Source organism: Primulina tabacum, chromosome 14 (genome assembly GCF_025594145.1).
Source record: "Primulina tabacum isolate GXHZ01 chromosome 14, ASM2559414v2, whole genome shotgun sequence".
In the NCBI taxonomy this organism is placed as follows: Eukaryota; Viridiplantae; Streptophyta; class Magnoliopsida; order Lamiales; family Gesneriaceae; genus Primulina; species Primulina tabacum.
In genome coordinates this window covers 29,794,476-29,807,979 of record NC_134563.1, presented here as the reverse complement: position 1 = coordinate 29,807,979, position 13,504 = coordinate 29,794,476, and the positions used below count along the sequence as shown (strand labels likewise).

At 37.4% G+C, this 13,504-nt stretch overlaps 2 protein-coding genes across 4 annotated transcripts; one reads left to right on the top strand and one right to left on the bottom strand.

Annotated features, from left to right (window-relative positions):
* Positions 1–318: 318 nt before the first annotated feature.
* LOC142524149 (thioredoxin F1, chloroplastic-like) lies at positions 319–2,288 on the top strand. The gene is made up of 3 exons (XM_075627940.1): positions 319–645; positions 1,866–1,965; positions 2,039–2,288. Exons 1-3 carry the CDS (start codon positions 356–358, stop codon positions 2,171–2,173), a joined length of 525 nt encoding a protein of 174 aa, XP_075484055.1. The 5' UTR covers positions 319–355; the 3' UTR covers positions 2,174–2,288.
* Positions 2,289–2,346: 58 nt separating this feature from the next.
* LOC142524148 (proteinaceous RNase P 1, chloroplastic/mitochondrial-like) lies at positions 2,347–6,683 on the bottom strand. Of its 3 annotated transcripts, XR_012814846.1 has the most exons (7): positions 5,207–6,683; positions 4,527–4,619; positions 4,216–4,397; positions 3,187–3,259; positions 2,895–2,980; positions 2,618–2,686; positions 2,505–2,537 (listed from the first exon to the last, which is right to left on the bottom strand). XR_012814846.1 is itself a non-coding variant. In XM_075627938.1 (6 exons), exons 1-6 carry the CDS (start codon positions 6,407–6,409, stop codon positions 2,430–2,432), a joined length of 1,776 nt encoding a protein of 591 aa, XP_075484053.1. In that variant the 5' UTR covers positions 6,410–6,682; the 3' UTR covers positions 2,347–2,429. The 3 variants fall into 3 exon arrangements, 2 of the variants coding, with proteins under 2 accessions (XP_075484053.1, XP_075484054.1); XM_075627938.1 differs by lacking the exons at positions 2,895–2,980; positions 3,187–3,259 and adding an exon at positions 3,034–3,154 and having other exon boundaries at positions 2,347–2,537; positions 5,207–6,682; XM_075627939.1 differs by lacking the exons at positions 2,505–2,537; positions 2,618–2,686; positions 2,895–2,980 and having other exon boundaries at positions 3,145–3,259.
* Positions 6,684–13,504: the final 6,821 nt, after the last annotated feature.

Below are 13,504 nucleotides of genomic sequence, written 5' to 3'. Positions count from 1 at the left end.
TATGATTGATCTGTTTCACAAATAAAAATTTGTATAATTGTCTCGTAAGAGACTTATTCTTTTTTTTTTATCCTCCTGTGTCAACTTTGTGGCGGAAAATATTGCTTCTCTCGCTTTCTTTCCTATTACAATTTGTTTTGTTATTACTATCCCCCGAGATTTTATAACACGGAACCGTTGTGCCTGTGCCACAAATATTAGGTCGAAATCCCAAAATTCACCCGAGATATCCGCGAATACCCGAGGATTCCTGAGGCTAAACCAGTAATTTCATATGTTCCGATCTCCATGTATATGTATGTATTCTCCACTTTTTCTTCGATCCATAGATACTCAAACATTTCCGAGTGTGCAAATGGCTTTGCAGTTTTACAGTGCGGCTGCGTTGAGTTCATCGGTGCAAAATTCGGTGTCCCACAAGGTTATTTCGGGCCAACCTGTGGTCTGCGTCGCAGGTGATTGCCGCCGGATGGTGACGAGGACAGAGAAGCGGCTGAGAGTGGGCCCACGGGTCAAGGCGAGCTTGGACGCCGCTGCCGCGGTGGCGGAGGTGGGCAGAGTGACTGAAGTCAATGTGCATACCTTCTGGCCCATCGTGAAAGCAGCTGGTACTAAGGTTGTGGTCGTCGATATGTACACTCAGTGGTGAGTTTTATCATAACTATCCCTGTTTTCTACGTGCGTTGATCCTTCTTATTGTTGTTGATTTATAGTTGTTTCTATCTCGACGATTCTTGTGAAATTTTGTTGATTTCAATAGAATGTTGATTGTTGATTTCATGTGGGAATCGCTAGAGTGGTTGTGAATGGATCAAACGAGGTTCCATGAAGCAGCAGTGTGAAACGAAAATCGGACCCCCCTGTGAATGCATTTTTCCGTAGCCCTCCAAACATTGCACCTGATATGAAATTTTAAGTCTATGAACCCAAAATAGTACACTGGAAAAAAATGTGTCTTGCTATGGTTTTTTTTATAAAACAAGGAATCTGAATTAAGTAGTTGCAACTTGCAACCATCTTTGACAAGGATCGACAAGTTTCCACTTTGTTTGTGTCTGGACGTTTTTATGATCTTGCAGTTTTGAGTAATAAAAAAAGGCCCCAATCCGGGGAAGGAATTCAATAGTTAATGTTTGCTTCATTTAGTCAGATATCAAGATCCACCACTTCTCACGGACGTGATCCATTTAGTGATGCACTAACTAGAGTATTTATGTCATGATTTGATATGCTTTTATGTCATGATTTGATATGCATTTTCGTAGTGATTGTTCACAATTTCGTGGACTACATTGTATATGAATCGAATTCACGTGTGCTGATTCCATACCATGGTAGCAATAGGAAGGGCAAGGAACCTTTTCGTTTCAGTTCAGCCATCGGGTGAAGTTCTTCCCTTTTTTTGTCACTGAATATGTTTAGTGTGGATTTTTTCTTGGTTTGTCTACATCTTTCTGACTGGATTGTCGAACTCATCCAGTATCATAGGTGTTGAGGCATTCTTGAATCCATTAATTCTCGCAGTCTTAGGATGTAACTGGTAACAGTTTCCAGTCTCATTTCATAGCCTTGGAAGTTCCACGGAACTTTAGGAGATCTGGAGTTTATACTATGAATTTAGAGGAATCCGATATTTGTTAAAACCGGTTATGTATCTCAAGAATTGAACAGTGTTCATTCTTGGGTGGTGGGTTGTTTTTTCAAAAAACAATTACGGTATTCAAGGCGCTAGCATTGTCATTTTCTTCAACCTTATTGCATCTGCATCCAGGGTTGAGATCTAATGCTTTAACTGCTTCAGAATATACTAAATTTTGGGCGCGGCACATTAGTCAAAACCTTTAGATTTGTTTTCCAACATGCAGGTGCGGTCCATGTAAGGTGATGGCGCCAAAATTTCAACAATTGTCTGAATCGTATGACGATGTTATCTTCTTAAAGCTCGACTGCAACCAAGATAACAAGGTGCGTGCAATCCCATTTCTTACTCTAAATCTATGCAACTCAAGGTTGATATTTTATAACGATCTGTCAACAGCCTCTGGCAAAAGAACTAGGGATTAAAGTGGTTCCTACATTCAAGATATTGAAGGATAGCAAGATTGTAAAAGAAGTTACCGGAGCCAAATACGATGACTTAGTCGTCGCCATCGAGAATGCAAGAAGCAGCTAGAACTATTATTAGCTTGTTTGTAACTTTATTAAGTAGATGAACTGTTGAATTCATTGAAAAATGATTACAAATTCGTGCATATATTAATTAAAAGATGGTAAATGATGCAAAAATATTCCAGTTGTGCAAATGTTTTTGGGATAACGTGTTGATGCTTGCATGGCGATACGTATAAAAGATAATTGATCTTGAATGCCCATTCACCTTTAATTGTGTATGTAAAAAACACGAAGCTTTTATCCATTTTAAAAAAAAATTAATAAGAATTCCTCCCCTTTATCCTTGTTGCACAAAGCCATTGTCTTGGGATCTCAAGATCGTCTCCTGTAACAGTTGGAACATGCCAATTGCCCTGTTCTGACTCCTGCAATTCATTTGCACACAATTCCTAGAGATCCAGACATGAAACTAACAGGTATAGAGATCCTTTACTCATTAACTCACCTGGATGACAATTGAATATGGTGGTGGCATATGCAGGCTCAGGCCATTGATAGAAGGTTTTACCCGGACCTGCCATTCATCCCCACAATACAACCATTTCAATCTCATATGTTAATGACAATCCAGTTTTGCTAATGTAACGCGTTTGTTGCATCTATCAAGAGTGTTACTGCAGCATAAACTAAAGTGTAATAGGTGACCAGAAGTTAAAGCTAGCTTTCTATAATTGATGTTAAAGACGGAACAGTTGAAAAAAAATGCATATATAAGAGAATGCCTGATGCTACGTTCTGATTGGCGTTGGGAAGATAGGACAACAATTTAGAAGAAATCATTTGTATACAAGTAACAATCCCTAGCAACCTGCAGCATTAACGAAGTTCGAATGAATCAAATGAAAGAAACGTAACAAATACCTGATGTTTTTCTTTCCATCTAGGAAAGAAGCTACTGCCTAAAAGTTGAAACAAGTGGTCTCTCATCTCATCATTTGTCACCAGCAAACACTTTGAACTTACAGCAGCATACAACCAGTACCTAGGGAACGAAGAGAAAAACAGATAACAAACCTGTACTGCAGAGACCTCAGTAACAGCTAAATATCTGGCATTGTACGTGATCTCAAAGCACTAGTAGGGTGCACTAAGACCAGAAAAGTAAGAACAAATAAATGAGATCGGAAAGCATTGAAAAAATGAGAGAAATCGAAATTTGTTACAACAGATAAATAAAATTTTGTGTAGCGTGTTGTAGATACATGCCCACTAATATAATAATGAAAAGAGTCTCCCATATTATGCCGTTTATACTCCTCTACCTGATTCCTTTCACTTTTTAGAGCATAGTTCTTTTGACAGAACTGAATGTCTCACCAAACAGATCTTGTGCGTGGATCATTTTTATTTGAAGAATGAAACAAGAAACTTTGTCCAATGATTATCTCGACCTAATAGATATTAATCCGTGACATCATACGCGAAATCGGGCCTCGTCCAGAGCATTCTAAGGTCAGCAGATATTTCTTTATTGGTTTCATTGAATCATATATGAAAAGAGAAACAACAAAACTGAGTTCGGGTAAACCACTATTTGAAATCAATCAATATGCATGGTCGTGGAACTCCCAGAATTTCACTCCAACAAATAACGATATGAGCAAGATGTATATATAACAACTTCCGTCAGTACAATGGAATTGAACTAACCAATTTTCCTCGTAAAATTATTCATTAATATCATGCATACATAGCAACAACAAAACCTTGTAAAACATTGTAGTTCATCAATATCAATAACATGTAGGCATTAGACCCAAATGAGCTATATCGGCTACATGGATCTCTCTACTAAGCATAACTGAAAAGCATTATTTTCAACTCCGTTGATGGCTGGTTTATTCGCAACTAGCATATGTAGGCATTAGACCCAAAAGAGCTATATCGGCTACATGGATCTCTCTACTAAGCATAACTGAAAAGCATTATTTTCAACTTAGTTGACGGCTGGATTATTCGCAACTAGCATACAGGAACTGTATGAAGAAAAGAACACCAAAAATTGTGATTCAGAGTTCAGAAAAACTGATTATTAAATAATACCAATCATCATTTGAACCGAGAGGTGTTGCATAGAGTGCTCCAGCCCTTTTCCAACTTTCCAATAACCTTTTGTTGTTAGGGTGCTGAGCAGGACCGCCAGTCACTCTACTCTGGTGTAAAATAACAAGGGGCAATTTCTTTGAAGGGCTGAGTTGGCATATTTCTTTCACAACTCTATTGATCTATGACAAAAGGCCACTGTGAGTCATTCACACACATGAAAGACAAAAAACACCCAAGTCTTATAACCTTCATTTCTAATTGTCTATTACAAAGGACAGGCGATAAAAGGAGTCAAAATTCATTTTTACCTGAGAAAAAGTGAAAACATGTTGATTGGTAGCAAGGCCCAAATTTGCACCATCAACTACAGCATCGAATGGACCATGCCGTTGAAGCCACTCCTGTACCAGTACCCAAGCTCTTTGTTGTCAAATGCTTAGCCTAAGTTAAATATTGCACCTTTTCCAGCATAACAATGAAGTTGTCAGATTATATCATTGATAACAACAGGTGATGCCCATGACATCTTATTTCAATTTAAATTATTATTTATTATAAACAAAAAATGGCCTGCCATGATTATAGGACCAACACCATATCCCATAGAATTTACCATCCAAACACTGAGAAGTTATCCTCGTTTCTTTTTAAACTCAGTACCATTTCAAAATGTCATCAAGCAAAGTTGCAGCACTCATAAAAGGTTATGAGACTTGGTCAATAATCTCATCTAGTGTTGGAAGTCATAACCATTGGAATATACACATCATCAAAATTTAAAACCTACAGTAAGTAGAACACTAAACCTTGGACAATGACGACTTAGCAAAACTGGAATTTATGTAATACACTAATAGTCCAGTTAATATGATTTGACGGCTAATTGCTAAGAAAATTGCAATATATCAAATCCTATAATTTTCAGGATGAAAAATGCTAAATTTTCCACACACAGCACAAATTACAGAGGGGAATGCTAAGTCAATACCTGAAATTGAACAAAGTCTTTTCTTGCTTCCTTTTGGCAAGCCAAATCAGCCAAACACTTTGCAAATTTATCGGTCTCCCTTGGATCAATATCAATACAATCTAGTTTTTGCCCACATGACTGACAAACCCCGGTATTGGTCATAGAGGTCCTCACCAATCTCCATTTTCCTGTCCCCAACCACCCTTGACCATGCCATCCACCACCTCCCTCCACAATCCCTTTCTTCACTCTCTCTGAATCCCACTTTTCCAACCCAATTTCTGCAGCCCTCTTGGACCCAAACCAATCCTCCACCACCACAGTGGTATCCTCTGATACCTGTCTCACTGCCGCCCTCAACCTATGCAGCATTTCATACACTTTCTCTTCCCTCTCAGCCGCAGAACTAACTTTCAATAGTGCTGAAAGCTCGGACTCTTCAGCCAAAACCATGTTATCCATCATATGGGAATCCACCTCGTATGCCTCATCAGCCATCCCCTTCTTACAAAACCCAAACAGAGCTGGCCCATAAGACCTCAACTTTGGAACAATACCATTTGCCTTCATTTTCTTAACTAAATTGAAAGCCCGCTCAGGATCATTTTTGGCAGCTGCCAGTCTTGAAACATTAGTAAAAGTTGCTTCATTCGGCACCACCTTATCAATGCCCATCCGTTCAAAAATCTCAAACCCTCTTTCCAACGTTAAAACATCCCGTCCATCCTCCCCAATACAATCACTTTTTGTTGAACATAAATAAAGTAAGACATTGTAATGATACACATTCAGCTGAACATTGTGGATTATCGCCTCATCGTAAAGGCGAAGGGCTTCTGCTAAGTCAACGCTCTTGGAACACTGTTCCAGTTTCACACGCAGAATCATCTCTGGGGACTCTCGAAGAAGCTTTTTCCGGGACCTCCGAGCGCCCGAATCTCTAGGGTCTTGGACAAGTGCTTCAGCTGATGTGGTAGAAAAATGGGTTCTTTTTCTCGCCATCAAAAAGGGATATTTTGGTTGGGTTTTGGCATTATTCGAAACAGGTATCAGGGGACAGTAGTGGAACAGATAATTGAGACTTCTGAGGTGGAAGCAGAGTGAACTAGAGTTTTTGGAGAAAAATAAAAGAAGAGGAGACGCTTTAGCTGATAAAGAAGTCATGTGAAGGAGCATTCGTGGTGGAATTTGACGATATTTGAGGTGCAAGTCCTTGACCATCCACTCCCACAACGCAAACTACTACGTGTTTGATGGATGTTCTCTTCGCATCCACGACATGGAAAACACTATGGAGTGATACAATCAACCTCGGAATAGAGAATGAGAAACTTTGAAGCCGAAACTAACTAAGATTCGCTTATACATTCACAGCAAACATCGGCAACTGCTGCTGTTTCTGTTCAGTATGCCGCCGAAGATATTGTATAGATAGATGATAAAGTGAGAATTAGGAAATACAGAAGGGGAAATTAAGTGAATAAAGAGTCAATCGGGTTCTAATTCAACAAAAAGATTGATATTCAAAAAATAATGTTGTCAATATTTAAAGTTAACTTAAAATAAAACTTCACCCCAAACGTTAAAATTTAACCCAAACTCCACCCAAAATTCAACCAAATGATTAAATTTTTGAAAAAAACTTATGTGAGATGGTTGTGAGACAGATATCTTATTTGGGTCATCCATGAAAAAATATTACTTTTTATGCTAAGAGTATTACTTTTATTGTGAATATCGATAGAGTTGACTCGTCTCACATATAAAGATTCGTGAGACCGTCTCACAAGAAACATACTCTAATTTTTTTTTTTTTGAAAAAATTAAACTCAAACTCGATCCAATGATAAAAAATTTTACTCGAACTTGACTTAGCGATGAAAAATAGATTCAAACTCGACCCAATAATGAAAAATTATACTCTAGCTCCACCCAATGAAAATATTAAATTCAATTTAACCACGATGAAAAATTAGACTCACATTGTAACGCAAGCTCCTTTTGACTCAATTTAAAAAATCAGACTTCCTCCATTCAAATAAAGTGATAAACTCTCATACATATTAATTCAAAAGAAAAAGCATGTGCATTTTACCTTTTTTTCGATAACAATTAAAACTCAATTTAACCAAAACAATACAATTAGAGACAATTAAAACTGAATTTAATCAAAACATTACAAAAGTTCAAATTTCGCGAAGCCGTTAGTTTTTTCTCCTTCTTCAACTTCATCTCATTTCAACACCAGCATCATCTGCAATTTGTTCTTCAACTTCACCAATTCCATCATCATTCTCTCTCAAAGGTGCATCTTTTCTACAAACAAAACATCTCCATGAAGCACCAATTTCGAGTCTACGGTAAACTCATTGCATCCAGAATAATGAAAAGGAAATTTTTTGAGATTGGGTTGGAAGAGAAGTGAGTGAGTAATCATGTATTGATATAACCTCAAACATTTAAACTTGTTGTTATTATTGCAGCAGATTTTTTTAAAAAAATTGGGTCATGTTTTAAAACTCGACTCCCAAATTACTTAGCCTGAGAAATTTGTGTGTTATGATGAAACTTGGTCGCGTTCTCAAAATATGACCCAGGGAAACTATGTCTACGTTTTTAAGTTTTGTTTTAGTAAAAAGTGTTGCCAAATTTATATGGCTGTGTGTGGGGTCGAGTTGTCATGAATCTGAGTCGAAATTTCATGAATCTTGGTTGCGTTTTAGATTCATAAACATTCGACCCGAAGATTGCAAACAAGTTGTTGGAAATGATTTTTGATATCTCATTTACGTTTTTAATATCAGTTTTAGTAAAAGTCGTGCTTGACCTTGAGAATACATGACCCAATTTTTAATATCAGTTTTAGTAAAAGGTTGGCCTATATTTTGGGTCGAGTTTATGTTGTTTGGGTCAAGTTCGAACCAGAATAAACAAAAGATCCAGATTGAAAAACTCGATCCAAATATCAAAATGTATTTTTTTTCATGCCAAATAACAATTTTCATTTATTTATTTTTTTTGTGCAGATTCATTTCTCCACCAAACTTGAAAGAAATAAGTTTTATGAGTGCAAGCTGACAATAGAGTCTCACTACATTGAGGTGTCTGATAAATTCGTTTATTTTTTTTTTAGTGAAAATGAGTTGGAATATTGTTTGATCACTGGCCTCAATTGCCCTAAAATTTATGTCATCATATCTGAGGAAGATGGATTTAAGTTTAGGCATTTTACTGGGAGATTGAGTCTATGTTTAGGTGATTTTAAGACTAAGATTGATGAATACAGAAATGGGGAGGCAGAGAAGTGAATGGTTAAAAATTGAAGCTATTCGGTCTTTTATTTTGTGAACATGTATTGGGTCCTCAACATAAAAGCAAGCATGATGCACTGGATTCAGAGTAGATTAGATTAGTTGATTACTTGAAGAGTTTGAATAAGTATCCATGAGATAGATTGGCTTTCGAGAATCAGTTTTATGGGTTGTGAAAAGACCTAGAAATAAGTCTAGAAGTTCTAAAAATTTGGCCAAAAAACGTAAAAACGATCCGGATTTTAGTGGGTTTGGTAACTTCTATATTACTTCTTTTATTCATCATTTTCAAATAAATAAATATTTAATGTTTTTTAATATTATTTCTAATTTGATCTCATACTAATATACTTGTGTAACTCGTTTTTTTTACTATATTTTGACGTATAAATGTTTTTCATCTGTTGGTGAAATATTTGCTACTCGTAGAGAGGGTTCAAATGTCCCGATACCTCCGATATGTCATCTATGTGACAAAGAATTGAAGTAAGGATCATTCTTCTTCCATGAATGATGTTACCAAATCATTCAACAGTGTTTCAAACGAGGTAAGTACGAAGAATCAAATTTATTTACTTTTGCATTATCTTATATAATATTTGCTAGCTAATGTTAAAGAAATAATGTATGCTATCGTGGGCATGCTTACTCTAATTATTGTAGTGTTGTTGTCCATGCACTATTCGACTGACGATTTCTTTTATTCGACTCATGATGTAGTGACACTTCACATTACGGAGTTAATGAGTCGGGGTGTCAAAATCGTGTATAGTCAACATTCATTGGTCGATCCAAAGTAAGATGACTTGGATATAAAAATTTCATTATCCTTTTTAATAGCATTTCAATATCTTTTTATTGCAGCGGTGAGAGTGAGGTTCATACCATCGTTGTTGCATCTTTTACAATGACCAGAGAAAATGCTTATCAACTGAATGATGAGGAGATTGCGGAATTTACGTTGTATTTGTTGTGTTTGAGACAACATGTGGTCGTTGGACTGATTTTTTTTATAAGAAAAAGATATTGTTTTTGGATATAGACATCGTTTGTTTGAGTAGTTTTGTTATTTATATTTATGAAAATTATGTATGTGTTTTAAGGATGACAATTTTTCCCACGGGTTCGAGACCTCATGTGAAAAGCCTGAAATGAGGATGGAGATCCTCGATTTTTTCGATTCTAAAATACAGTCGAAGTCAGACATATCTAGCTTGATTAGATTAGTTATCATAATATTATCATCGAATCTAATCACACAATTCAGAATTATCTCATGAGACATCAAACACACACCGACAAGTGTAGAGACTGACACAGTATCTATCAACGGAGTAATAGCAATCTCATGCTCATCAACAAATATAGCAGATACAAATGAATGAGATGCTCCTGTGTCTATTAGTATACGCGCATGATGATTAAAAATAAGGCAGATACCTGCAATAACTCCGCCCGGTGCGTCTTGAACTTGATCCTGAGTTAGAGCATGAACTCGAGCCTGCTGTGGTCCTGGAAAACGTTGCTGAACAGAACCTATAGGCTGAGGATAGCCAGACTGCTGAAAAGACTGAGTCGGGACAAAAGGTCTAGTTGTTTGTCCTCTAAAACCCTGACCAAACTGAGGTTGTTGAAATTGTTGCGTTACTGCATTCGGACATACTCTAGAATAATGTCCAACTTGCCCACAAATATTACAAGATCCATGAACTCCCGTACACTGAGTGCTGAAATGCTTACCACCACAACAATCACAAAATACTCCACTTGGTGACCCAACTGAACTTCCACGCTGACTGCCGGAACTAGAAGAACTACTACGAGTCTGTTTCTTGAACTGTTTTCCTTTGGCCTTAAAGTTTTGCTGTTTTGGTTGTTGATAAGACTGTGAAGGCTGATACGGAAGTAAAGGATGGTATAGTGGTGCACTGAAAGGATCGGTTAAAAGGTGATAAGTGTTTAGAAGGGGGGGTTTAATAAACACTCACGTATTTTGTATTCTTTTCGAATGTTGAGTTCAGTTTAGTGACAAACTGATTCTCGGTATCTCGTCAGTCGATAACAATCAGTTTAACTGAGAAAAACAGTTGCGGAAGTAAACTGACTGAGAGATAGAATAGCTAACTGAAAGTAATGACTGAAATTAAAATGCACACGGTTTGTTTCTGGATGTTCGGAGAATAGAATAACTCCTACGTCACCCCTTCTATCACGAAGATAGGATTTCCACTAAAAGACTTTGATCGAATACAATAGTTGTACTGACCCACTTCAGTTTGGACTTAACACTGCCAAAACTGAAACTCTTAGTTCACAAAAACTTTTACAGTGTGTGACTGAAGTTTAACACGACTGAATGAATCTAACAAAGATTTCAAAGTGCTAACAAGCTCGTAAATGTAGCCTTGATTGCTACTGATCAATCTGATAAGAGTGAGCTTTCGATATATGAATACGAGTGGTGATTTTAGCAGAGTAACAGCAAGCTTGAATAGAATAGTAGTTCGTGTGTTCTTCTCAGCTGCCCTCTTCACCTATTTATAGGCTTCCCTCTCAACGGTAATATTAAATAACGTTTGAATTCATATATCCGTTGATTGTCACGTCAATATTCTCTGACATTCGTACGCTGCAATCTCTGAAATGCGGCATTCCACTACTAGTTGCAGTCTGTTGTACTATTTGTCGGTTGTCGTTCTCAACTGATGACGTGTACAACTGAGAGATTAGCTGAAAGATACTAGCCTGAGTGTTTTCGGCTGAATATATTGACTGATAGGTTTACGACTGATCAGTCAGTTGATTGCTCATTCAGTTGCGTAAATCAGTTGCGTTGGTATCAGTTGCCTTTAATATTAAGCACATTAATCATCAGTTAGGCAAGTGATAGTCGATTTGCGAAGCCTGGTAACTTGATCAGTTAGTTCAATAAATTCGATGCTTGGTTTGTCAAGTCACTGAAATTTAGTTTCCACCAATTTTCCCTTTTTTGGTGATTGACAAAACTTGGAATTTAATAAACTGATCAGCTGAAGTAAAGAGAATCCTTGTAGATAAAATAATTATTCTAGTGTACAGATTCGTACAAAGAAAACAAAATAATCTTCAACTAATAATAGTTGTCTCTTCAGTTGTATCATCTCTTATTCCTTCATCAATCTAGCTGCTTCCCCCTTTTTGTCAAGCATGTCGACTTTGAGAGATAAAATCCTAACATCAGCTGCATATCTTTGACGGCAGTCAACACATTGGTTTGTAGCAAGTTGATTTTCTTTGAGACAGATGTCTCCATAGATTCTACTCGTTTGCTGATTGAGTTTTGAGTAAGGGAGAGACTCTCAGCTAAGCCTCTGTTCTGTTTAAGCTCGTCGATCACAAAAGAGATGGAGGTCACAGCTGTTTGAATAGATTTCAGTTTTTCTGAGGTGAATTCACTGGAGGAGTTCAGCTTCAGAGAGTGAGCAAGCTGAGTGCGTTGAATCTCCTTGATTTCTTTCATTATTTGTGACATGTTGTTCTGAATGTCCTGAATCTCTTCGAGGACTAAATCCATGTCTGAGGATGGATGAGGAGATACAGGTCCAAATGGCCCTGGTTCTTGTTCCTTGGTAGATTGATCAAATATCACCAAAGTCCGGTCAGAAACCTCTGTTTCAGCATGCGTCATTTCTGTAACGTCTTGTATACTGACTTCTTGTTGAATAGGAGGAGAAAAAGATTGATTTGGATCAGCAGATGGACTGTCCTGCTGATTGATTTGATGATCTGTGGAAGTTTCAGTTGGAGGATCAATGACAGGTGGTTCTGATTGGGGGTCAACTAAACTTGTTGCGGTTCATCAACATGCAACTGAGCCTCCTCAGTGACAACATTTTCTGCATTTGGTTCAACAGTTGAGTGAATTTGCACATCAGTTTGAACATCTTGTTCAGCAGAGACAGGGATATGAGCATCTGTAACTGCTTGATCTATTGGAAGATCAACTGATTCAGTTGAAGGCACATTTGTTTGAAATTCTCGGGCTACTGACTTAATGATTTCATCGATATCAGCAAGTGTCAAGTCAGCGTCCGAGTAAGGTTGAGGATCAGCAACAGAAGAAGATGGTGGCACATCCTGAATTGGCTCTACTGTTGTAGCAGCAGCTTGTTTTGGGGATGGCTCTTTGTGCTGAGAAGTCGATTCATCTTCTTCATCTTCGGAATAGTCTTCATAAATGACTAATTCCTGATCTATTTCCCAAAACTTTATCTGCGATTGCAGAGCAATAAGATCTGTGTCCAACTGAGTGAGCACAGCACGATCATTATAAGCAGTTGGACTTGTAGGAATGTAGTTACTTTTGAGCTTGTCAATCAGTTGGGCCAAATTTTTGGCTCTTATTTGATCAAAGAAATAATTTTTTCTCTCCAATGCCTGAACAATTGGATTCAGCAAAGGCGTTGACCTGTTCCCATATAAGGTCAATGTGAGTCTGAATTGCATTTGACGGCCTGGGGCGGGGCGGGTTTGCCATCCCCATCCCTATTCCCGAATTCCATCCCACCCCCATACCCGTCCCAATCCCCGTTTTTTCGGGTTCGAGGAATCCCCAAACCCGAAACTTCGGGGATCAACTTCTCATCCCCGCCCCTATCCTCGTTTCAAAAATATTAATATGACAAGACAATGACGAATTCAGAGATTTTCTCAAACCAAAACTTATTATTTTCTATTATTATTAGAGATACTATTAATATTAATATCAATATTAATAATAATAAGTTTATTAATATTTTAAAAAATAATAATATTATTATATTATTAATATTAATAAAATTATTATTGATATTATTTTCGGGACGAGTTCGGGGATTTCGGGGATGACAATAATAATCTCATATCCACCTCAAATTACATCGAAAATTCAAAAAAATCTCCGAACCCGAACCCGAACCCAAATACAAAAAAATCGAAGATCCCGTCCAGTTTCGGATTTTGCCCACAAGGCCCCAAACCTTGGGGA